This window comes from Trachypithecus francoisi, unplaced genomic scaffold (genome assembly GCF_009764315.1).
Source record: "Trachypithecus francoisi isolate TF-2019V2 unplaced genomic scaffold, Tfra_2.0 Lachesis_group9, whole genome shotgun sequence".
Classification (NCBI taxonomy): Eukaryota; Metazoa; Chordata; class Mammalia; order Primates; family Cercopithecidae; genus Trachypithecus; species Trachypithecus francoisi.
In genome coordinates this window covers 5706203-5731048 of record NW_022681474.1, presented here as the reverse complement: position 1 = coordinate 5731048, position 24846 = coordinate 5706203, and the positions used below count along the sequence as shown (strand labels likewise).

The window sequence follows — 24846 nt, the reverse complement described above, 5'->3', positions numbered from 1 at the left end:
CTTTGCAGATTTCTGTATGTAGTTTTCTATGTCTTGTGGTAACCAATTTATTCCTGAGAATGGTTAACGTGGGTTTGACTTCCAAAGTTTTTTCCCTAGACACTCAGCTATTGCTATTTATTGATGATGATCAAGTACAATAGTACCCCTTTTAAGTGTGGTAACCCAGAATTTAAGCCATATTCTAGGTTTGAACTAACTAAGATGGCTTATTACTTCCCTTATCCTGAACACTGTAGTGGAAAGTGTAGAGCTGTCTGGCAGTCACACTGTACTACCCTTCCTTTAGAGATAACGTTTCCCAAATGTTAAGCTGTATGTCTCCAAGGCACAGTGGAAACAGCAGGGCCAACAGGAACAAGTGACCTGAATCTGAATCTGTCACAATAAGCTGTATGAACTTGGGAGTCTCAGAATTCTCACTATATAAAGAAAACTCTAGCATATTTCCTGACATATAGAAGATGCTTAGGAACTGGTAGCTGCTATTATTCTATACAGTCATGCATCACTTAATGACAGGCATATGTTCTGAGAAATCAGTTGTCAGGCAATTTCATCATCATGTGAACATCAGAGTGCAGCGGGGGAACCCGCCCCCAGTATTTCAATGTAGGTTCTTTCTAGTTTCCATACGTGTCAGCTGGCTGAGAAATAAAGAGAAAGAGTACAAAGAGAGGAATTTTACAGCTGGGTCACCGGGGGTGACATCACATATTGGTAGGACCGTGATGCCCACCTGAGCCTCAAAACCAGCAGGTTTTTATTAAGGATTTCAAAAGAGGAGGGGATGTACAAACAGGGAGTAGGTCACAAAGATCACATGCTTCAAAGGGCAAAAAGCAGAACAAAGATCACATGCTTCTGAGGAAATAGGACAAAGGGCAAAAGGCAGAACTTCTGATAAGGGTCTATGTTCAGCAGTGCACATACTGTCTTGATAAACATCTTAACAGAAAACAGAGTTCGAGAGCAGAGAACTGGTCTGACCAAAAATTTACCAGGATGGAGTTTCCCAATCCTAGTAAGCCTGAGGGTACTGCAGGAGACCAGGGCGTATCTCAGTCCTTATCTCAACCATATAGGACAGACATTCCCAGAGCGGCCGTTTATAGACCTCCCCCTAGGAATGAATTCCTTTCCCAGAGTATTAATACTAACATTCCTTGCTAGGAAAAGAATTTAGTGGTATCTTCCCTACTTGCACATCTGTTTATAGGCTCTCTGCAAGAAGAAAAATACGGTTCTTTTTGCCCACCCCACAGGCAGTCAGACCTTATGGTTGTCTTCCCTTGTTCCCTAAAAATCGCTGTTATTCTGTTCTTTTTTAAGGTGCACTGATTTCATATTGTTCAAACACACGTGTTTTACAATCAATTTGTACAGTTAACACAATTATCACAGTGGTCCTGAGGTGACATACATCCTCAGCTTACAAAGATAACAGGATTAAGACATTGAAGTAAGACAGGCCTAAGAAATTATAAAAGTATTATTTGGGAACTGATAAATGTCCATGAAATCTTCACAATTTATGTTCCTCTGCCGTGGCTCCAGTCGGTCCCTCCGTTCGAGGTCCCTGACTTCCTGCAACAAGAGTGCATTTATACAAACCTAGATGGCACAACCTACTGCACACCGAGGCTCTATGATACAGCCTAGTACTCCTCCTCAGCTACAAACACATATAGCATGTTACTGTACTCAATACTGCAGGGTCACTGGAACATAATGGTAGGTATTTGTGTATCTAAAGATAGAAACAGGACAGTGAAAATATGGTATTTTCGTCTCATAGGGCCAGCATCCTGTATGTAGTCCACTGTTGACTGAAGTTCATTATGCACCTCATGAGGGTAGCTGTTTTTAGACAGGTTCAAAGTGCTTTATATTGATTCCTATCTCAGTTTATCTTATTTAGACTCATCATTTCAATCTGGGATCTCCCTGGAATTTTACATTAATTATACCTCCCCATGTGATGCCATCCACAAATCTGAACACCATGCTACCAATGCTTTCATCCAAGTGACTGGTAACAAGTACTGAACACTCAGAGTAAGAACAAAAATGGAGCACCCTAACTTCTCTAAAAGGTAAAGAACTCTCAAAGGAAATGGAGGATGCCCTATATAGAAAATTAAATAAAGAATATGAAAAGGAAACTCAAAGAAGAAAAGAGCAGGTAAATATATCACAAGTAATCAGAAAAATGCAAATTAAAATACTTCTAAATTGGTATATCTCACTACTGTGGGCTTGGAGAAACAAATTCTTCAATTTGACATACTGAGTATTTTTGATCTAGGAATTCCACCTCTGAGAATTTATCCTAAGATAATTAAGGGATATGCAAAATGTGTGCTATAAGGATGTTCAAAACTGCATTCTTTTAGAAAAGTTATATCCTCAACATAGAGGATTTGTGAAATTCAGTAACAATTATGAAACAAAAATATGGTGAAATAAGGTATAGAATATAAACTTGTAGCAGTCTACTGCCATATTAATGTATTTTTAACATTAGTTAAAAGAAAGTTATAAACAATATGTGTAGTATAATCTCATTTACTATGAATGACATACAGACATAAATCAATATATATGTCTACAAAAATGACTAAAAAAAATAAACACTAGTGGGGTTAATACAGTTTTTAAATGCTCTTAGACTGAATTATTATTTTTCCTTAAGTACTACATATTTTTTCTGCTGAGTGTTAATCTGAGTAACAGAGAAGTATAAAGTTTAAAAGCACAGAATACTGTTCTACAGGTAGGATGATATTAATCTGCAGTTTTGCTGTATGACTTGTAAGAAATATTTTTAGCTTATCCAAAAAAGTATTTTAAGACTTTGCCAAACACTTTACTTTTACCTATGTATACTAGGTTGATGGCATTCTTCCAATTCATTAAGTGAGCAATCTTACCAAAAACAAAGTCAGATTAATCACGTATGGCATTGCTTGATGGAGTCAGATTAGTGATCACCTTCTTTGCTTTCTGAGTTCTCAAAACTCCATTTTTAATTAATCCATTTATTGATTCTTGCCTCAGACAGACATCATGTTTACTTGTCTGTGATTTACATTATTCAACTTTTATCCTCTGTAAAAAGTGGAACTACATGTTTCTTATCGCTGTCCTTCAAGCACTTGTTTGGCTCCACAGTTTTTCCCAGATGACTATCAATCACAGTTCGCTCAGTCGAATGGTATGTTCCAGGATCTCTTAGTCACAGCTTGGCCTCACTTGGCTTCAAGTTCGTCCTATCAATACTTATTCAAATGTTCTCATTCTAAAACCTCTTTTTTACTGAAAACATGGAAGTGAAACATTACCGGATTCGTGCCTACATCCCTTGCTCAGAGGAGTGGTCCTATCCTTCCCCTAGTTCTCATTTAAATACAGAAAGTCCCTTGCTGGTGTTACAAGGACAGGGTAGGGAAGAGAGGTCAAGGACAGCAGCAAGACGGTTTCATAAAATACCAGTGTGGTGCAGGAGACAACAAACTGTAGAGTGGGAGTGGAAGGGAGGAGGTGTGGGAAAAAAAGCTGAATACCTTTGAGGAAAATGTTGCCATGGCATGGTCTACTCCTATGTTGTGATATTCACAGATTTTCATTCTGGAATCCTTTAGACACATAGGAGGCACATATCAGTAAAGACTGAGCTGGACACATAGTAAAATGTAGAATTACCAATATAAGGCATGTGTTTCTTAGGAGAAATAAGAAACCAACTGAGAAGTAATGGAAAGACTGAAGTGGTAACTTCAGGCACAAAACAAAATGCAAAGGTATGTGCCTTACATACGTAGGAGATTTTATTGTTTAATATAAGGAGTAAGAAAAATATTTACCTTATAATTAATTCTACTTTATATTCCAGTCAACACAGAAATGTCCCTGTCTAAGGAAGAGTGCCTAATAGTCTATATATCATACATCTATGCATCATATTAGAATTAAAGGAAAAGTTTAACACGCTCCATTTACTGAATGGGCAAGAGGCCAAAATGCACACTGGGAAAAAAATCTGTGACTGCTCTGAAATGTCCAAAAAGTAGCATCTTAAAGTTCTTTCATGGTAGTCCCTAACATATTTTCCCTCCCCCAGTAGACTATAATCTTACTGCTTTTGTATTCCTTCCCATAATATCTAAAATCATAATACAATCACAAGGAAGGTGTTGACAAATGTTCGTTCATTCAAATATTCATGAGTTAGAGTAATGACACACTGTCCATATACACAGGCAGAAACCTGAGGGTTATAAATATCCAAGATCCACATGGCTGAGAAACTAGATGTAGCAGGGTTTGGGGAAAAACAAATCCAGTACAGACAAAATAACACTGCCTCTAATCAATTCCTAAATGATAACCTCTCTTTAGGAACTACTGTTTAAGAGGAATATGGCAAATACCTCGACTGTATAAAAACATTTAGAGATTATGGCCTCTTTGCTCTGCCGAGATTCTCAATAAGGATGCAAAAGGCAGTAGACAAGGATACAAGAAAGCCTTTCAAATACAGGTGCTGAAAATCCCATTCCTCCACATTTTAAAGACAATAAAGCAAGTGAGGCTGGAGGCCCCACACAGTGGGTGAAGGGTATTCCCAGGTGCCTGGACCAGACTACGGGGCTGGGGTTTGCTTCACTTTACGCAGTGCCAGCTCACTCCTGCTTTCTAAAGTGATCCATGGCCAGGGAGCAGGCTCAATACTAACAAGTGTAGCCCGTGCACGCTCATGATACCTGTACCAGTGTCCATCTCCCATGAACATTTGCTAATGCTAACGCTGCAATTATGCCATCTACACATTTCTCCCACAGCTGCCTAACCTCTGAATAGTGTAATAGTCTCAGAAATTCCACAATGAGCAGTGTATATACAGCTTACATTTCAAGGGAGGCCCTCAGGCCCCTGGGGCAGCACTGCAGAGGTGGTAACACTGTGCCTCTTGTGAGGAGGAGAAGCGAGAAGGGGCGGAGACAGCAAAGGAGAGGTGGGGAAGAAGGAAGAGGTGGCGGGGAGGTCACAGAAAGCGAGTAATGGAGAGGACCAGAGAAGCAGCCAGGAGTGCAGAGGGTGTGAGGATGGAGAAGGTGGAGGATGGAGGCAGCCACAGGAAACTTCATGGAAGGCCTACGGGGACTCACTGGCTTTTCACAACCTCTGTAGGGACATAGGCCTCAGCTCCACCAGCGATACGGAACCCAAGGACGCCATGCCAGGATCTGACCTCTACCATGATGAAGAGGAAAATCTCCTTGACTTCATTACAGAGGTGGTTCCTTTCTAGCGATTAATTATTCAACCTCCACTGAACTGAAAACACATCATGTAGACCCTGTAAGAAGGACGAATGCCATCACCAGTAACATTTTTATATGCCAATTAGTATTCTCTACTCTTCTTCACAGAAGTACGTCCAAATAAAGCATCCTACATTTTGGTGTGATCTATTTTCAGAGCTATCTCAGCCTGCTTGAACTACCACCCCTAGCCCCACCACACAAACACTGCTTTACTTGTCGTTGTTTGGTTTAAATAACTCCTTTCACCCCTAAGCAACTAACTGTAACTAAAAGATTCAAGCATAATTGATGTCAAAACAGAAAGCTATATATAGGCAACAAGCGTTCATATTTATTATCCATGCTTGCATTCTGGGCTTCTTTTCAATAGACAGAATCATGTTTTTGCTCACTCCAGTACAGCCTCGTGCCTAAAATTTTATTTCTCCTTTCTTCTCCCTAAAAACACAGGAATTGGAGGCCAGGCGTGGTGGCTCATGCCTGTAATCCCAGCACTTTGGGAGGCCAAGGCGGGTGGATTACAAGGTCAGGAGATCGAGACCATCCTGGCTAATATGGTGAAACCCCGTCTCTACTAAAAATACAAAAATCAGCCGGGCGTGGTGGCAGGCACCTGTAGTCCAGCTACTTGGGAGGCTGAGGCAGGAGAATGGCGTGAACCCGGGAGGCAGAGCTTGCAGTGAGCCGAGATCGCGCCACTGCACTCCAGCCTGGGCGACAGAGCGAGACTCCGTCACAAAAAACAAACAAAAAAACACACAGGAATTGGAATAAAGACTTACTGCCCTACTCCTTAAAAAGTAAGGAGGCACCACAACTCCTAACAGATACAGTAGGGAATACTTTTGTGAAAATACTGCGTTATTGATATTTCTCACTGGTGTTTGCCTAAGTGGTATTTTTATGGCAGTGCTAACAATTAGAATAATCTGCTCCAACAAAAAGGAATGTAACTTGACACTTTTTAGAAAAAGGCAAAAATGTTTATTATTTTCTTAAGTAACATTTTTTTTTTTTAAAGAAGCCAACAAAAGAATATTCTAATAGTCCCTAAAAAGGGAGAGTCCCTCTCAGGCCCTTCAGGCTTGTCCCTGCTTGATTATTACACTGGTCTCTGTCACCCCCCAGTGGACGCCACACTCAACTACAAGCCTCGCCCATCAAGAGGCGTTAGCAGGTTTTCACACCCAACAACCGGCGCATCATTGCAGCAAAGCGCTTTAAGTGCTTGCTCCGTGACCAGCATTCTACCTTTACGCTTTCAGTAGCAGAATACACATACTCTGACTGTTCTAACAGTTTTCGGGAAGAATCGGTGGGGGGTCACTCTCAGGAAAATAATTCTGTTATTCTAGGAAAGAGTTATCCCCTTTCAGATCAAACAGTAAGTCCAATTACCGGAAAAATCAAATGACATTATTTCTGTTTAATGTAATATTATCCAAAATATACAATTCAAACACTTGTAGCTTTCAATAACGTGATGAAAAGAAACAGAATTTGCTTTCTAAATTATGGCTGTAATTTTTTTTTAAGTTCAAAAAATTTTTATAGTTAGGTTCCTAGGCTTGACTTTTTTTTCCCAGCAGATTAAACTTGAAAGGTAAAGGAAAAAGAGCCTATTATGTAAACACACATCTCTCACTATACACCTATTTAATGCCACACAAATGCAAGAGGTCTCTGTTAAGTAACTTTAAAACCCTACGCTTTGTTTCCTAGAGTTTCAATTTTTACACACATGAAAAACGTTTAAGTGTAGTATCATTTTACATTATATGAAAAAATAAAAGTGAAAACCCACTCCAATCCTCAAAAAGTGGGGCAATTTCTAAACTGGCATCCAATAAAACTGCTTCGCTTCTATGTGCATGCAGTCAAGCTAGAGAATGGTTTCCTACGCCCAAAAAACTGCCTCATGCTAACCTTTTGTAGACAGTTTATTACCTAAAACATACATTAGGATTTCATTTATTCAATAGAAGTACCTAATACAGCCACAGCTACAGCCACACAGTGTTATTAGGTGCTGGTGAGGCAGGAGCCGGTCACTGTCCCAGGGAACTTTCTGTCTAACAGAGACACGTCTGACAGAGGCACTGAAAGTGTGAGGACAAAAGCATGTGTAGTGGATGGGCCAGGCACAAAACAGGTGCAGGTGATCAACTTCTGTGGGTTTGGGGAGGCTGGGGACCCGCTGAGAAGGCTTCAGGCGATGCTTAAACCAAGTGGTGACATTCGGCAGAATGGATGAGGACAGAGGCATTTGAGGAATGGTCGGGGCACTCTTGGAGGAGGAGCGTATTCCAATGCAAAGTGCAAAGTATTCCAATGCAAAGTATTGCAAATTATGCAAAGTATTGCAAAAAATTATGCAGAGTATTGCAAAAAATGCAAAGTATTCCAATGCAAAGTGAAAGAGCAGGCTTGTTAGAGTGGTGAGCGGCAATGCGAGGGGCCAGGTGGGTGTAATGCACAGCTCTGGAGTCAGCTGACAGAACTCTCATTCCCAACTGTCTGACCTCGGGCAGGTACCCTGAAGCCCAAGTTTCCTCATCAGTAAGCTACTAATAATAATACTGATGGCAAACTCCCCATGAAAACTATTCAAAATTAAAATAAATACCAGTTAATTACAAATGATTGACCTACTAAAGCAGGAACAAATGAAAAGAATAGAGGATTCCATCAGGTTCAAAGATCTCTAAAAGTAAAAAGTCAAGATCTTCTGGGTGGAAAGGGGCAGACCATGAGGAGAAGGAAGAATGAGGTGGTGGACGAACAGGGTCTTAGGAATCCGGACTATGTGACAAAGTCATCTCGTGGACACCACTGTTGAGATAATGAAGGCGGTGCTGCCCGATGGAACTCACTCACAGTTCCGGCTCATGATTCAGCTGACTGAGAAAGCACACCCCAAATTTACCTGGGAAAAAAGTCTTCATTCCTGAAAATCTAGAAATAAATGCCAAAGCTTAACAGAATCAAACGTGATTAATTCTGTAGTTTTTTGCATTAAGGAATCTGTTTGCATTTAGAATTTTCTGTGTTTCACATATTTATATTTCAGAGAATCTGGCCAAGTTGGCCTTCTTATGCCAATTTTAAAATATGCAAATGAGTCACTGATTTGAACTTTTGATTATTTAAACTTATAAACAGTATATTGAAACAATTAAGAGACTTAAGGTTCAGCATATTCTTAAGGCTGAATTAATTAGATTTGTACGTTTTTTAGAACTAGGAAACATTTTATTTTTAAATTGAAATTTGATACATTTAAAGGAAACTGGATATATTACATTTATAAAGGGAATTAAAAACGTTTGTAGGAGTTTATAAGTGAAACCAAACATTAACTAAAGTTCCATTAGACGAGAATGTTAAAATTTGCCAGATTTAAAAATACTATACTAACTTCTGTAAACTGAATTAATATAAGGAAGAAAAACATTTCTTAATTTGTAACTTTAATAAATACTAATTTTTAAAACCTAAATAATCATGTGCATAGAAAATTTGTCCTTGAGTTAAGGATTTTTTTTAAAAACTTGCATCAACAAATGCCTCCTGCAAAGGGCTGCTGGAAAATAATAAGTTAATATGTGAATACAAAGCATTTAGCAAAAGTCGATCATAGAAGACTCAGAGTTTGCTGTTATCATTACTATTAGGTGACTCAAAAGTGGCCGGGGAGGCGGGATGTGAAGTGTAGAAGCCACAGACAGGAGAGAAAGTGTGTCACACTAAGGAGTGTGGATGTTCTCCCGTAAGCACTGAAGTACCCCAAAGGCTCTGGCCATTTACTAAGACTAAAATGGCTCTGTTAACTATTCTGAGAAAAATCTTCTTTGATTCTTCTATCTAGGTCATAAACTATAAATCTGGCTAAACTGGCAGACACAGTGGATTAAAACAGGCTTTCTAACCAGAACGACTTTCGTTAATCGACGAAAGTGCTGCCAAATGGCTTCATCTGAATAGAAGACAGCATAGGGGAAAACCAGTGAACAGAAAAACAGTACGCATTTATTCCGCCTTTTCAGTAGTAACTATATTTTAAGGTAACCAAAGAGTTACATTTAAGGTAACTCTCTTGACAAGGGAGGAAAAGCTCTTTGTTACAGAAGAAAGTTTGCCCAAAAAAAAAAAAATGTAAAAGAGGCTGGGCGCGGTTGCTGACGCCTGTAGTCCTAGCACTTTGGGATCACCCGAGGTCAGGAGTTTGAGACCAGCCTGACCAACACAGAGAAATCCCATCTCTACTTAAAAAAAAATACAAAATTAGCCAGAAGTGGTGGCACATGCCTGTAATCCCAGCTATTTGGGAGGCTGAGGCAGAAGAATTGCTTGAACCTGGGAGGCAGAGCGTGCAGTGAGCCGAGATCGCGCCACAGCACTCCAGCCTGGGCAACAAGAGCAAAACTCTGTCTCAAAAAAAAAAAAAAAAAAGAAAGAAATCACTGAATTTGAAAATCACTATTTTGCAACCTCTGAAGAAATTTGATATAGGCAAGGATTATCAACGGAAGCTAAAAAGCATGAGGGAGAGTGTTAAAGGGAAACTGGACACCTCCATACAGTGTCAAGACATCATCCACAGATTACCTGCTAATTGAAAAGATTTTTTTTTAGTTAAAATAACTTTTATTTTAAATCAAAAAGATATGATTATCATCACCAAACTCAGCATCTCCAATATTAAGAAAACAGTAGTCACTGTGGGACTCCTGTCTAATCTAAATCTTATTAAACTGCTACATCTAGCTTCTAGTACACCAGGAAAGAAAAACCAGACAACTACTGAGTGTGGGACATTCCACGGAAGAGCGGGACTACGCTCTTCAGCAGGTCAGTGTCATTCACAGGAAAACAAAAGGGGGGTTAAAGAGGGGGGAAGAGGAAAGGAGTACTGCTCCCTGACAAGTGACTTAAGCCCGTGAGACAAATACAAAATGTAGCCCTGACTAAGTGCTGGTAAGAAAAACAGCTTAAAAGGCAGCCTAAGGGACAACTGGAAATATTCCCACATGGAGCTGGCATGAGATCATGCTGAGGACTCACACTGTAGTCACACTGTTACACTTGTTAGTGGAGCAATGGCATTGTGGCTGGCTGGGGAAGGTCCTTGTTTCTTGGCTACAGAGACAAGTATTTGAGGTGAAGTATCCCGATGTCCTTATTTTCACTTTAAAATTGTTCAATAAGCTGGGCAATGGGTACCTGGAAGGAGGTCATTATACATTTCCTTACTTCTGAATATGTTCAAAAAGCTTCACAATAAAAAAGTTTTAAAAAATGTTTCAACAGCAACTACAAAACACACAGAGATAAAATAAAGGTACAAAAATGCTAACAGTTAAATCTATGAGGTGGCATGTGGGTAATCATTTGTAATTTTTTAATCATATGTCTCTGTATTTTTGATAGCTTTCCTAAGTAAAGTTAAAAGACGCCAAACCCACACACAAAAACCCCCACAAAACTCCTTCTCACACAAATCTAGTTAATAAAAACCAAAAATTTAAATGGTAGACACTGTAGACTATAACAATGATAAAAAACTACACGTCAAAAAAACATAGACATGAATACAGCAAAAGAAAAGTCATGCCTTTCAACACTTTCACAAACCACCCCCATACTATGAAATAAATAAGCATTTGACTTTTATTATTATTATTTTTTTTTTTTCAAGATGGAATCTTGCTCTGTCACCCAGGCTGGAGTACAGTGGTGCAATCTTGACTCACTGCAACCTCCGCCTCCTGGGTTCAAGCAATCCTTCTGCCTCAGCCTCCCGAGTAGCTGGGATTACAGGCACCTGCCACCACGCCCCACTAATTTTTGTATTTTTAGTAGAGACAGGGTTTCATCATGTTGGCCAGGCTGGTCTCGAGCTCCTAACCTCAAGTGATCTGCCTGCCTCGGACTTCCAAAGTGCTGGTATTACAGGTGTGAGCCACCGCACCCAGCCAAGCATTCGACTTTATGGAAAAAAGAAGAAATAAACTAAGAAAATCAGAATTAACTAATTCAAGAGTTGATTCTTGATACAATCCTGGATAATTTTATCAAAGAGCGGGAGAAGGTACAAAGAAAGTGAGAAATGAAAATGTAGGACTGTTACAGATATATGATAAAAGAACCATAAGATACTTTGCAAAACCTTACATAAATATATTAAGAAACTAGAAATGAACAGCTTTCTAGGAAAACATAAATCATCAAATGACCCACATTGACCTTAGAAGACAAAACAAATCAAAACATTAACCCCCAAAACAATTATATTAGACGGAAATAGTTTCACAAATGTATTTTTGAGTTGTTAAGGAATAATTTTAATACTATGTTAAAGTTCCAGAACACAGAGAAAGAAGGAAAGCTTCCAAATTATGAGCACAGCATAACCTGACAACACACAGCCATTTTGGTTAACTGCAATGAAATCTCAGGAATAACCACTTTAAGTGTTAAGTAAAATATTAGAGAGTATAAATCAGCAGTATTATAAAGGAATAACTTGTAACAACTAAGTGAAGTTTATCCAAGAATTGCAATGAATGGTTCACCACTAGAAAGTATATTAACAAAATGATTCATGTAAAAAGGTTTTAAAGTAAAAAAATAATTAACTCATTTGTGTTCAAAAGGCATTCAAAAAAACTGAACATGCACTTTGATTTTTCAAGAAAACTTAAAAACAGTAATAGCTGAATACTTTCTAGCTATTTCCTAAAAAAGAGATAGGATGCATGAATACTGAACAGGAAGAGGAAGAACGATTATTTGTTGACGATAAGACTGTATATCTTAAATCTTAGAAAATCTAAGATAATTGATCAAATATATTGGCTACAAAAATAATATTAAAAGGATACGGAGAGTTTTCCAAACCAGTTAGAAAGAAATGGAAGAAAAGCCTCAACTTGCAATAGCAATAAAAGATACAACTATCCCCCGTAGGACTTGGCACCCCTGCCTTCACTGTTGGGGTCTCTTCTGCAGAGCCCCTGCTTAGGCTCCAACGCCAGTGGCAGCGGTAACGTCCACACACCTGATCCTGTGGGGAAATGGCAGGTCTGCAGCACACCTGGGGTTGTCCAGTGACCACCTGCTGACAGCCACGTTTTATATGGTACATGAGTGGGAGGCGGAATGTGAGACCAGAAATGTCTCACAGTCACATGAAGAAAACAAACCTCGACTGCAAAATAAAAGCTTTTACTTAGAAAAACTCAATTTTTAAAATACCAGTTTTCTCTCAAAAATCCTTAATTTCAGTGCAATCTCAATACTAATAAAATAATATATCTGAATAACACTAAAATAGTAGTGGATTCTTTTTTATAACTTGACAAAATAATACAAAATAATGACGGAACATCTGCCCTAACAGATATTCAAAGGGTAACTGGAGGCCGGATACTCCTGTAATCCTAGCACTTTCGGAGGTTGAGGTGGGCATATTGCTTGAGTCCAGGAGTCTGAGACCTGGGCAACACGGCAAAACCCTGTCTCTACAAAAACTACAAAAATTACCCAGGAGTGGTGGCATGCGCCTGTAGTCCCAGCTACCTGGGGAGACTCAGGTGGGAGGATCACTTGAGCCGGTGAAGTCAAGGCTGTAGTGAGCCATGATTGTGCCATTACACTTCAGCCTGGGCAACAGAGTGAGACCCTGTCTCATATTTAAAAAGTGTAATTGGAAAAGCAGAGAGCAGTGGAACAGAATAGAGTGCCAAAATGTCATTTAATAAATGCCACTAATCCACATGACTAATGGTTTGGAAAATAAGCAGAGCTGAGTTCTTACTCCATAACAAAAAGTAAATTCTAGATGAGCTAAAGATTTAATCATACTCAATTATATCTCAATGAAGTTGTACCCATAAGCATTAAAAATAATAAATGTTAGAAGAGAAATATGGGTGCTTAAGAAAAAACACTTCATCCAGCATGTGGAAAATTCTTTACAAAAAACACAAAAGCAAGAAGCCATAGGGAACGCTGTATGGAAGATGCCTGCAACACATAATAAACTGGCCAGTCTCCTTAACAAGAGCCTGTATGAACAGACCAATAGAAAAATGAGCAACATGGCCGGGCGCGGTGGCTCAAGCCTGTAATCCCAGCACTTTGGGAGGCCGAGACGGGCGGATCACGAGGTCAGGAGATCGAGACCATCCTGGCTAACACGGTGAAACCCCGTCTCTACTAAAAATACAAAAACTAGCCGGGCGAGGTGGCGGGCGCCTGTAGTCCCAGCTACTCGGGAGGCTGAGGCAGGAGAATGGCGGGAACCCGGGAGGCGGAGCTTGCAGTGAGCTGAGATCCGGCCACTGCACTCCAGCCTGGGCGACAGAGCGAGACTCCGTCTCAGAAAAAAAAAAAAAGAAAAAGAAAAATGGGCAACAGATGAACAGGGAAGTTCACAGAAAAAGAAAGAAGGATGCCCCAAAGATATCTAAGAAAGATACTCAAAGAACTACCAAACGAACAACAATGGAAGACTCTATTCAATCAGCAAACATTTTAAAACATAACAGCGCCATGTTTTCATGTGGGCATAGGAAAACAGGCGTCATCGCACATGACTCAGGGGAGTTCACACTGCCACAGTTATGTAAGGAGTCAAAAGGAAGTGGCATGTTCATGTAGGGTATTTATTTATTTATTTGTTTGTTTGTTTGTTTGTTTGAGTCGGAGTCTCGCTGTGTCGCCCAGGCTGGAGTGCAGTGGCCATCTAGCTCACTACAAGCTCCGCCTCCCGGGTTCACGCCATTCTCCTGCCTCAGCCTCCCAAGTAGCTGGGACTACAGGCACCGCCATCACGCCTGGCTAATTTGTTATATTTTTAGTTGAGATGGGGTTTCACTGTGATAGCCAGGATGGTCTCGATCTCCTGACCTCGTGATCCGCCCTCCTCGGCCTTCCAAACTGTTGGGATTACAGGCGTGAGCCACTGTGCCCGGCCTTATGTAGGTTTTTAAAAGGATAGATGTGCCAAGGAAATTTCTTGGTATGATGTTCATTTAATTATCTTAGTGTTCCATATACAGTTCACAACAATTTAAAGAGAATGACAAGCAAGCGATGAAAGGCAGATGGTCGTGCTACAAAATGTAGAGATGCCTTATCCATTCTACCTTCACTGCCAGTAGGATCAGAGCATGATTCTGCTATTATTTATTCCTCCTCTTTTCTCCCCTGCCCCATTCTCTGTCCCCATTCTATCATTTCCTGGTAAAACGATCTTACAGACTACTACTACTAGGTTTCCCTATCTGCACAATGTAGATGAGCACTTTTATGAGTTATTTTTAGAGATTAAATGAGACAGCACCTGTGGTATGTGACACACAGTAAACATCCAATAAATATTGGCTGCTAATTAGATGCTAAGTCACCACCATCGCAATCCATGACACAGGTTTTGAATTATCTCATGTTTAAATAGTTCTATATTTTTTCTTCTACATTTGACTTTTACTAAAATTTGCCTTGAACTCTTTTTAGGAGGCAAGATATTTAAAAATAAATGATAGAATAAAATAAATAAATAAAAATAAATGATAGTAGAAAACGGACGTCATTACACTGAACAGGAGAGGGCTGACCTCACTTAACAAAGGCAACGGCTCCACAAGGCCTAGGCCCACACCCCATTACTGCTGTGAGGGATGCTTCCTAGGAACCTGAATGTCCTTGAGCAAACCTCGGAGCAGCGCTGATTAGACCCTTCTCAATTAAGTAAATAAAAGCAAGCATCTTGGTTTTTATCAAAAGTACTTTCATAGTTTATCCATGAAAGTACTGCCTTGTCCTTCTGTACAGACATAGCCAACCTGACACACTGATTGGGAAACGCCAAATTCACCTCTACCTGAAGGCATACATAACTGACTTTCTTTACTTTTCATCTCTCGCCCATGACCTTCCACCTCCCTAGCCTCTTACTACACCCATCCACTAAAACAAAGGTAAGAAAGAAGAAAAGCAAAAGTAACTTTTTCTCAAGACATACATGGTCAAGTACTATCTGGTCGAAACTGTGAAAGTTACTCCTCCTGTGATCTTTTGACATTTTCATTTTCTTCCCTGCACTCCCCTTCCTGCACTCCCCTTCCTCCCTTCCTCTGCCCCTCTCCCATTTACCCTGCAGCTAGCTCTAGTAATGCCCCATTTACCCTCTGTTATCATTCTCATACATTCTAGCTCTCCAGTGCACACCCTGAGAGCTTGCTCTCATCTTTCTCTTCAGTTCTTAAATCCCCAGCAAAGTAGTACCTAGCAGAAAACCTATTAGTAGGTGCTGAAAAATGTCTTACAGTAAGGGAATAAAATATATTATCTATACTGCAGCATACTGCAAAGAGCCCTGGGCTAGTAGTCAGAAAAACTGGCCTCCAGTCTCAGTAATGCTATTTGGTGGTTCTGTGGCTTCATATTTAAGGCACTTAAGTATCCATTTCCTCATCTATAAGATGGGGCTTTTACTTGCTCTACTTACTATTATATATAGTTTCACAAAATGAGATGAAGAAAGCAAAAAAAGCTTATTGTTATGCTAGTTTAAAGCACCATGGCTACTTCTGTTGAACAATAGTATTTGCCAACCAAATTTCTAAATGTAAGCAGGAATAGTACAGTCATCTAATTAGGAGAGGCAGATATAATTAATATGTTTACTTGCCTTTTCCTAAAATAAGAAAAAAGCCAAAGCAGCTGAGCTGGTAAGGCTCATCCAGGTTATGTCATCACAAGTATAATGCTTATGCTGTGGGCAAGAAACAGCCCATGTTAATTGTGCCATGTCTTCCAATCTTAATTACAATGTAGATATAAAGTATTGGGGTAATTCTTACCAGGTTCTGGAAGGTCTAACTTTGCCCGCTTTAGTTCTGCCATAGAAATCTGAAGTTGCTCTATCACAAAATCATCTTCAAAGAAAAAATCCTTTGCCAGGGTCTCCTGAAAAAATTCTACAAGTTCTTCCATGGACAATTTCATTAGATGTTCTAAGAAAGGATAAGAGAAATGAAAATGCCAAGTCAATACTTTAGGTGGGAAGATATTCTGTTATATTCAGGTGTACTGTAAAAGGGCATTAAAAAGGGTACAAACAGCATACAACTTACATATGGCATTGAGGATATCATTAAAACTCAGTAAGACAAAAATACTGCCTGATATTAAAGCAGCCACACAGAAAAGTAGGAAAGTTCACTGAGAGAAAGGAAAGGAGGAGAATACTGCCTAATACTTACTCATTGGAATAACTACACCTAGGCATTAGTATTACCCCAGGGCAAGAGCTTCTTAGAGACAGAGACAGAAAGACTATCTCAGCCCACATGAGGCCTTTCTTTTATTGATATGGAGCTCCAACTGCTATACGCAAGCCCCATTTTAAGTCTGTACTTCTTACTGCTTCAGAATTTCCCAGAACATCTGGATTTTAATTTTGTGAGTTTTATTTCTACTTATGAAATTCATTTTGTTGGAAAAAGACATTCAAATTAAATATGAACACAAAGCAGAAAGTAAAAATCTGCTAAGATCTCATTACATAATACCCTACAGATAGATCCGGGTATTTACAAGTGTTTATGTATATCAATTGAAGAATCCAAATTATACTTTTCAAGTTATTCCCCTTTTTGCTTTTTTTCCCATTTAATAATGTATCGCTGATACCTCATTTCAACAAATACGATTTTACATCATCATTAACAGCTGTAGAAGAGTGTACTATATGTATGCATTATAATTGACTTAATTAGTCTTCTAGTAATGGCCATTTAGGTGGTTTTTATTTTTTATTATTTAAAACCACTGTGATGAACCTCTAGTAACAACATATTTTTAAGACAATCAGTAAGAAAAAAAAGAAAAAGGAAGGAAAAAACTTATTATGAGCTTTAGCTAACTATTGATTAATATGCCCAGAGTTTTTCTTTTTTTTTTAATTGGCTAATGACAAATTGTATATATCTGTGGTAGACAATATGTTTTGATATATGTATACACTGTGGAATGACTAAATCAAGCTAATTGACACATCATTACCTCACATACTTATCTTTTTGTAGTGAGAACATTTAAGCTCTCAGCAATTTTCAAGTATACGGTATATTATTATAAATTATAGTCACCATGCTGTACGATAGCTCTCCAGAACTTATTCTTCCTGTCTAACTGAAACTTGAACCAGCATCTCCTCCCATCCCGCAGCTATCCTTCCATTTCGGAAGCTTTATATGGTGGGGATGGAACTTCACTTGAGCTTTGTCTCTCTAACCAAGAAAAATACACAGCAGCAGACAGATTTGTCCACAGCTCATTCAGTCCAATGATATGGTAGAACGTAAAGTAGTTGCTATGCTTAACGTTTATTTACAAGGGTGAAGAAACTTTTTACGTGTCAGAATTAATCAAGGGTCATATAAGTAACAGCTTAAGAAGGAGATGAGAGCTACAAAGAAATACATTATGTTTTGACTTCCTCATTCTTGAGGGAACATTAAGCTAATATCTCTTAATTAAAATGTACTTCTGTTCTCTATTTTGATCCATTAACAATCCAGAAAGAAAGTCGGAGGGAGGACAGGGACAGAGAGAGGGAGAGAGGGGGACAGGAAGAGAGGGGAAGAGGGGCAGGGAGGCGAAAGGCAGTGTAGGGGGCAGGTGCAGGGAGGAAGGAAAAGAGATTTCACAAGATCAGATGACAGACTTGAATCCTGGAAGATAATTCATAGTCAATTGTTTTGTTTTGGTGCACTAGTTGGGGAAAGAAGAACTGAGTATAAGGGAAGTGAACCACAACAATTCTGAGTCCTTTTCTTGAAAAAACTAAACATAACAAAAGTGCTTTTAAAGGGCATTTTCATTCCTCTCTAAAGTATGGATAATCTGGCACTCCTACAGTCCATGCTTTTCAAGTAAGCAACCAAACAATCTTATAGTAAAGTCCGTAACACGTACTTAGAACAATGCCAAGCACAGCAGAGAGAAAAACTACAAACAAGACCCTGTGCACTCAATTAGTTTATAATTTAGTTGGGAAGTGGGACAGATCATTCAAGAATAACATAAGAGAGTTGAGTGTACAATGAACATGAAACTATGTGGTATGACCTAGATTAGAGGTACGTACTATATGAAGCTCTAGAGCTTTCAATGGTTTTCTTTTCTGCATAGCTACAAGAGAAGTCACATAATTTTTAAGGCTGAATTGAGACTGTAAAGATGAATAAGGTTCTTCATGAAAAAAAACCTCATGTCTTTATTTTAAAGTAAGGCATAACATATCAAATTTATAGAGCCCTTAAAATATTGCAACTGAAGACTAAAAATTTTCCAATTTTTTTTTTTTAAACCTTGCTGCATTTATCTGCCTATAGACACTGGCTGAACTTGCCCCAGAGGCCATAATGCACTCAGGCAGAGAAATGGGTCTGTGTGCTCCTACCCACAGTTCAGAGCTGGGTGCTCTTCTCCCTGGATGAAGGAAACAGTAATAGAAAATGTTTTCTCCAGCCCTTTGAACTAAGGGACCTGGTTTCTTTGGTCTTCCTTCTCTTACTGCAAACTTGAGATTCAGACTGATGAAAAGAACAAGGGGTCCCAGTGGAAACAAATACTTGACGAAAAATATTACTAATGAAACCAACTAACTGCACTCTATAAAAAGTGTGAAAATGACACTGATATAAACAGAAAAGAACCAAAGACCTTTGCAGTGAAGTAAGCTTCTAGTCATGAGAAAGAACTTATAAAAGTATGTGACCAATTGATGATAATTTCTCCAGTGATTTTCAAAAAAAATTTAAACCACTATTAAAAAACAATGAATTTGAAGTAGGGTGCGGAATGAGAAATCAAGGTTAAATAAGCCTCAATTTTTTATGAAATTTTAGAGTTTAAGCATTTTCTTACTTTTGTGTAATTTTAAGATTGTGTAAGACATAGCAGTAAGAACTCGTTCTCCTTCAAAGATGTAGATATCCCATATTCTGAGGTTTAGTGTAAAGGGAGTCTATAATTAAAAGCAAAACAAAACAAAAATAAGGTTAACAGCTTCCCCTCACCTTGTATTTATAATTTTATGACAGAGTTTTGTAAATAAATACTTACACGATCAAGGAAACACTGAAAAAACCACTTCATTGTGTAAAAACTTGTGTAGATTTCTTGAGAATCCTGAAAAAACAAAAAGCTCACAATTTCCGGATTGTAGTAAACTAAATTTAACAAAATAATACGAAGTTACGAAGGCTGTTGGATGCAGCTATCAAAGCTAAATATATTTACTTCTCAAAATCACTCCAAGAATAAATTCCTCTTATGATGGGACTCTAATACAACACTTAGATTCTCTTTAATATATTTTACAGTGAGCTATCTTTCTTTTACTAAACTACTGTGTTTTATAGTAAGGCATACATATAGTTCACTAACAATGAGTTTCTGTGACCCTGAAAAAAATACTTTATAATGAAAAAACCTCCAAAACAACAGGGAGATCTTGTATCTTTAAATTATCACATTGTTTGTATTACTAGCTTCAAAGAAATTCAAATCCCTCAGTAGGAACTGTGATAGCCTATCAATATTAAATTTTACAAATCTAATGTTTTGTAAACAACTGGGAATTATAACTGCATAGTAAATGAAATGCATGACACTATAAATTAATAAGGTAATTGGGACCAAAGACAATTTAATATCCCAGCTTTTGGGGGGGTGGGTAGGTGGGTGTAAGTCAGTGTCACATCTACCTACCAAGTGTTGCTTAAGCTTGGACAGAAATTTGTTCAGTATTTTTTCATGATGTTCTTGAAACCTTAAGAGTTTAGGAAACCCTTGGACAAAAAAGCCTAGAATACAAACATAAAAACAACACTTCATAAACAATACCAACAAAACCCTCCAATCTTAAAATGCAACATATTTCTTTCATTTGTAACTGTCAAAAATAAAAAGAAACATCTAGTAGTTACCAAAATATTTTTTCTCCCCACCCAGGAAGTAACTGTATATAAGCTTTCGGTAATGAAACTTTGAGCCTAGGATTTGTTTGCTAAAGATCTTCTATAACTTTGTATTTTTGAATTTAAAGGGAAACCTTAAAAAAAAAAAAAAAGGACACTGAAGCCATTTATCAAGATTATCTGTTCTTTTAAGATATTGGGCCATATCTTAAATGCATATATTTTTAATATTTTATTCCAACCCTGACTAGTTATTTTGTTTTACTCTTAATACGCTAACCATTTATTACTTTTTTCAGGCTTACTCTAAGAATTTCATTAGTATAACATTTCCAAAGTTTTAAATCGCCTTTTAATCCTTTCCGAAAAAGCTGTATTTAATATCTGCTAAAAATACAGGTGCTAGATGATCAATGTTATATCAAAAATGGTATTTTATCCCGAGTGACTACACAATATAATCTATATCTAAGAAGTAACAAATTACAAATGGTTAGCATTAATTTTGTATATTTAACTCACTGAACTTTACATGTATTTTTCTTCCTGGTATTCTATATAATCCATTAAAAAGAAAGTCCACTCAACAGACTTGATGATTCTTCTACATTAGGGTTTTCTAACCGAGGTTCCATGCAACTTTGAAAGATGTTAATAGACGTTCTACGCTTTTGAAAAAGAAACCAGAGGACACATTTATATCCTTCTTAGATATTCATGAGGCATTTTAGCTTATTAATCTTCTTGCCTTTTAGACTTAATGAAACTTGTTTTTCTTTCACTCAGTCTCCCACACTTATGTGATTTTGGAGGCCACATTCCCCCTAGAAAGTCTGTTGCCCCAAAATGAAACTCTGTTCCACCAAGAACCTGAGGCACACGCTATTGGGCAGTGGTGCTTTACAATCTACTGGGCAGGATTATTTCTTAACTAGTTCTCAGTTTTCTAGGGTGTGTGTAAAAATTTCCAGAGACAGACAGAGGTTCTACTCCTACTTTAGTAGTATTTTTCAGTGAAATTGTTTCATTAAAAGAAAAAAAAAAATCCATCTCTATCAGTGCTACTTTCATGGCCAATTTGGTAGGATAGGATAGGAAGTCTGATTTTGAAAAAGTCAATACAGTTCAGTAATAACTAGCTCAAGAATGCTAAAAAGCCTAACATTTCTTCATTTTCCACTGATGTTCCAGATCTCATATTTTATATTTCCAGCCTTAGCTTCAATTCCATACATTTATAAGTGAAACCACCGTGTTCACACTGGAAATGCAAAGTACTGAGGTAACTTTAGTTATCAAATCTCACAGGCAGACACAGAAACAAACATCTCTGAGTATAAACTTACCCTTAATAACGAGCCAAACTGCATTCTAAGTGTAAATGTTAGGATAGTAGAATTAATATTATTTTATAGATTAGTCTAGTGACAATAATTGCTGAAGGTAAGCTATCAAATAGGTTTAAATGACCATTTCCTAAAATTGGACAGTCTTGCACATAATTACATACCACTTAAATCTGCATTCTATTGTACCTCAAGACAGATCAGCAACACAACCCCATGGGAAAGCAAAATAAAGACTGACAGGGAAGACCAGCTTTCTTCAAGATGCCTTTTGGAATGATACTACCTACTGGAAGGTAACTCAATATAATAACATGTCTTACTTTTAAAAAGAGTCTATTTACTAGATGCAAAGTGCCCAGACCCAGTTACCATGCAGATGATATTTGTTAAGTAATTGGCAAGGAACACTAAGGGAGAAAGTTAAATGCAAACACATACATACCCCCCTCACTCTTCCACACACACATAATATCCTCACATGGTCAGAGTGTGAGATTTCAGTAACAATGAGCTATAGAAAGTCATAATTTTGAAAATATTAAAACAGTATTTTGAATATATAGCAGGTTCCCCACCACACAAAGCTTATTCACAAACTGAACTTGGAAGATTCATTTTTAGAATAGCTAGTGTTAAAATTATTTTAAATTTGATATTAACTTAGAATAACTAGTGTTAAAATTATTTAAATTTGATGGCACTGGGAAAATAATTTTGCATTATATGAACAAATGCCACTTTTATTTCCAAGACAAGTTTTGATCTAAGGGCGGGGGCTGTGGCTCACACCTGTAATCCCAGTATTTTGAGAGGCTGAGGTGGGAGGTTCACTTGAGTCCAGGAGACTGAGACCAGCCTAGTCAACATAAGGAGACCTCATCTCTACAAAAAGTTAAAAAATTAGCCAGGCATGGAGGCACATGCCTGTGTGGTTCCAGAATCTAGAGAGGCTAATGAGGCGGGAGGATGGCTTGATCCCAGGAGGTCAAGACTGCAGTAAGTCACAATCATGCCACTGCACTCCAGCTTGGGTGACAGAGCAAGACCCTGTCTCAACAGTTGTAATCTAAATTCTCCAAAATAAAGTCTATTGCTTAATTTGGCAAAAACAAAGAAAAAGTTATTATAAACAGTGTTAACTTGAAAACCAAAAAATCAGCAGGTTCTGAGATATTAAATAATCGAGTGCCTAGAACATGTTATCAACCTTTTAAGTGGAACCAATTTTATGCAAAAAAACTAAAAACTACACTTGAAATATAAAACTACTTAATTATTACCTTTCCTTTAAAAACCTAAGTGCCATTTCTCAATGACTGTTTTTTTGACAAGGTGTTATACATCACAATATCGGGTCAATGGTAAACATTTCACTGAAATGATAATTTCATGGGCACCTAAAAGTTCTGATTAAAAGGCATCTTTTATTTCTCCCAATAATATACCTGTTCTTAAATTCCTCCAATCCTAAATTAGTTTCTTTTGACCAAGGGCAAGTAAGAAAGAATTTCAAAATGCCAACAATATACTTTGGAATAAAGACAAAGGAAAATAAATGTAAACATTTTAGAAAAGTTCAATAATGAAAAATGAAAGAAGAAACTAGTAACAAATACTAATGAACTCAACGAGCCCTGAGACATTAAATTTGTTGTATGTAACTCTTGCAAGCATCTTTGGTTTTGTTTTAATCTACCTTTTTCCCTACCTTGATTGTTTAGATAAAGCACAGGGTTTTCTTACCATGCATGGCATGTTTAGGGCCTGAGAAGAGTTTGACCAGGGCCCAGAAGGCGTCTTCCTCGTTCATATACATGAGGAGTAAAGCTGTGATCTGGCTCATCCCCTGACAATACCCGACTTCCTGGGGAGCAAAGAGGAACACAGAAGCTGGGGAGTTTAGCCGAATTACATACATATGTACAGAGAAAAAGTTACTCTATAAAAACCAGAAAATTCCTACACACATCGTTTAATAGTCCATTCTAGAGACAAATACTATACTCTTTACAGTATTATGCCACATAAGATAATAAAATTGTGCTCAAAAATAAATGTACAGGTACAAAGTATAAATTGCTACATACTTTTATTGGACTCTGTTCAACACTGTCACACTTTCTTTAAAGAGTGTTAATATTTATTTCACTTTATGTATGATTCTTAGCTCACTATATCTCTTCTTTGCTCAGTGGCTGGCAAAGTCTCTCCTCCTACAATACCCAGTATGCTGTCCTGTCTCCTCTAGATTTCTGAACCCTTAAGCAGACACACTTTGGGATGCCCATGCACAGTCTATGCCTCCTCTCTAAGAAATACCCACTCTCCCCATAGTCCCTGCTTATGATGTGGCCTTAGGGATTCATGCTTGTGCCACAGGAACCACAGCTAATGGACCAGAAGAGGAGAGCTGACCCCAGGGGAAGAGTTAGTTGGTTGCACTGACTCATCAGACACTCTCTCTAGGAAATGTGAACAAAGCCAGAGACTGTAATCAGATGGGGCTATGTACTGGAACAGAATGCTCACACTGAGTCTGTGGGTGCAATTTGAGCCAAAGAGTAAGTGGCCAGTAGGCAAAGGAAGCCACCTGGACAGAGAAACAGTGAACTGAACAGTTAGGCAAAGGAAGCCACCTGGAGAGAGAAACAGTGAACTGAACAGTTCACAGAGATCATCTGGGATACTGAGCAACCCCAGAATGAGAGAAATGGAAGGTGCAGTTTTCCTTCTCACCAGACGCTTCCCACCTTCCAGCTCCAATTCCAATGAGGCCTAACTAGTGCTTCCTTCTTATGAGATGTCCCTTTAATAACCCCTTTTTAACTTTTCCTAGTTTGAGTGAATTTCTGTTCTTATAATTTAAAGGTTTTAACTACAATAGAAATTATACATCCCAAGGTTCAAAGGTCCTCCCTGGGACCTAGTCCGCAAGTATTCATTTAACACCCACATTAAGTCCAACACGAATTAATCTATCCCAGATTATCTTCTTCCCCAACAATGCTGAATGCCTTAAGAAGAGCATGTCTATTACCAAAGAGTTTAGCCTCCTCCGGGGTATAGCCAGTAAGGGCTCAGTTATCTTGTTTGGACCTCACCTAACAGATAAATGTGATTGTGAAAGGTAACCTCCCAAGAGCAAAGAGAGTTATAAAAAGTCAAACA

General features: G+C 38.2%; 1 protein-coding gene across 2 annotated transcripts in view; it reads right to left on the bottom strand.

The window, feature by feature from the left end:
* The window catches only part of USP6NL (USP6 N-terminal like), a 157417-nt gene that overhangs the window by 7238 nt on the left and 125333 nt on the right, over positions 1–24846 (bottom strand). For both annotated transcript variants that reach the window (XM_033210007.1, XM_033210006.1), the window contains 5 exons: positions 23422–23542; positions 20121–20215; positions 19473–19538; positions 19275–19374; positions 16202–16354 (listed from right to left, as the gene is read on the bottom strand). In XM_033210007.1, coding sequence (XP_033065898.1) covers positions 16202–16354; positions 19275–19374; positions 19473–19538; positions 20121–20215; positions 23422–23542 — 535 coding nt within the window. The remainder of the gene's footprint in view (positions 1–16201; positions 16355–19274; positions 19375–19472; positions 19539–20120; positions 20216–23421; positions 23543–24846) is intronic.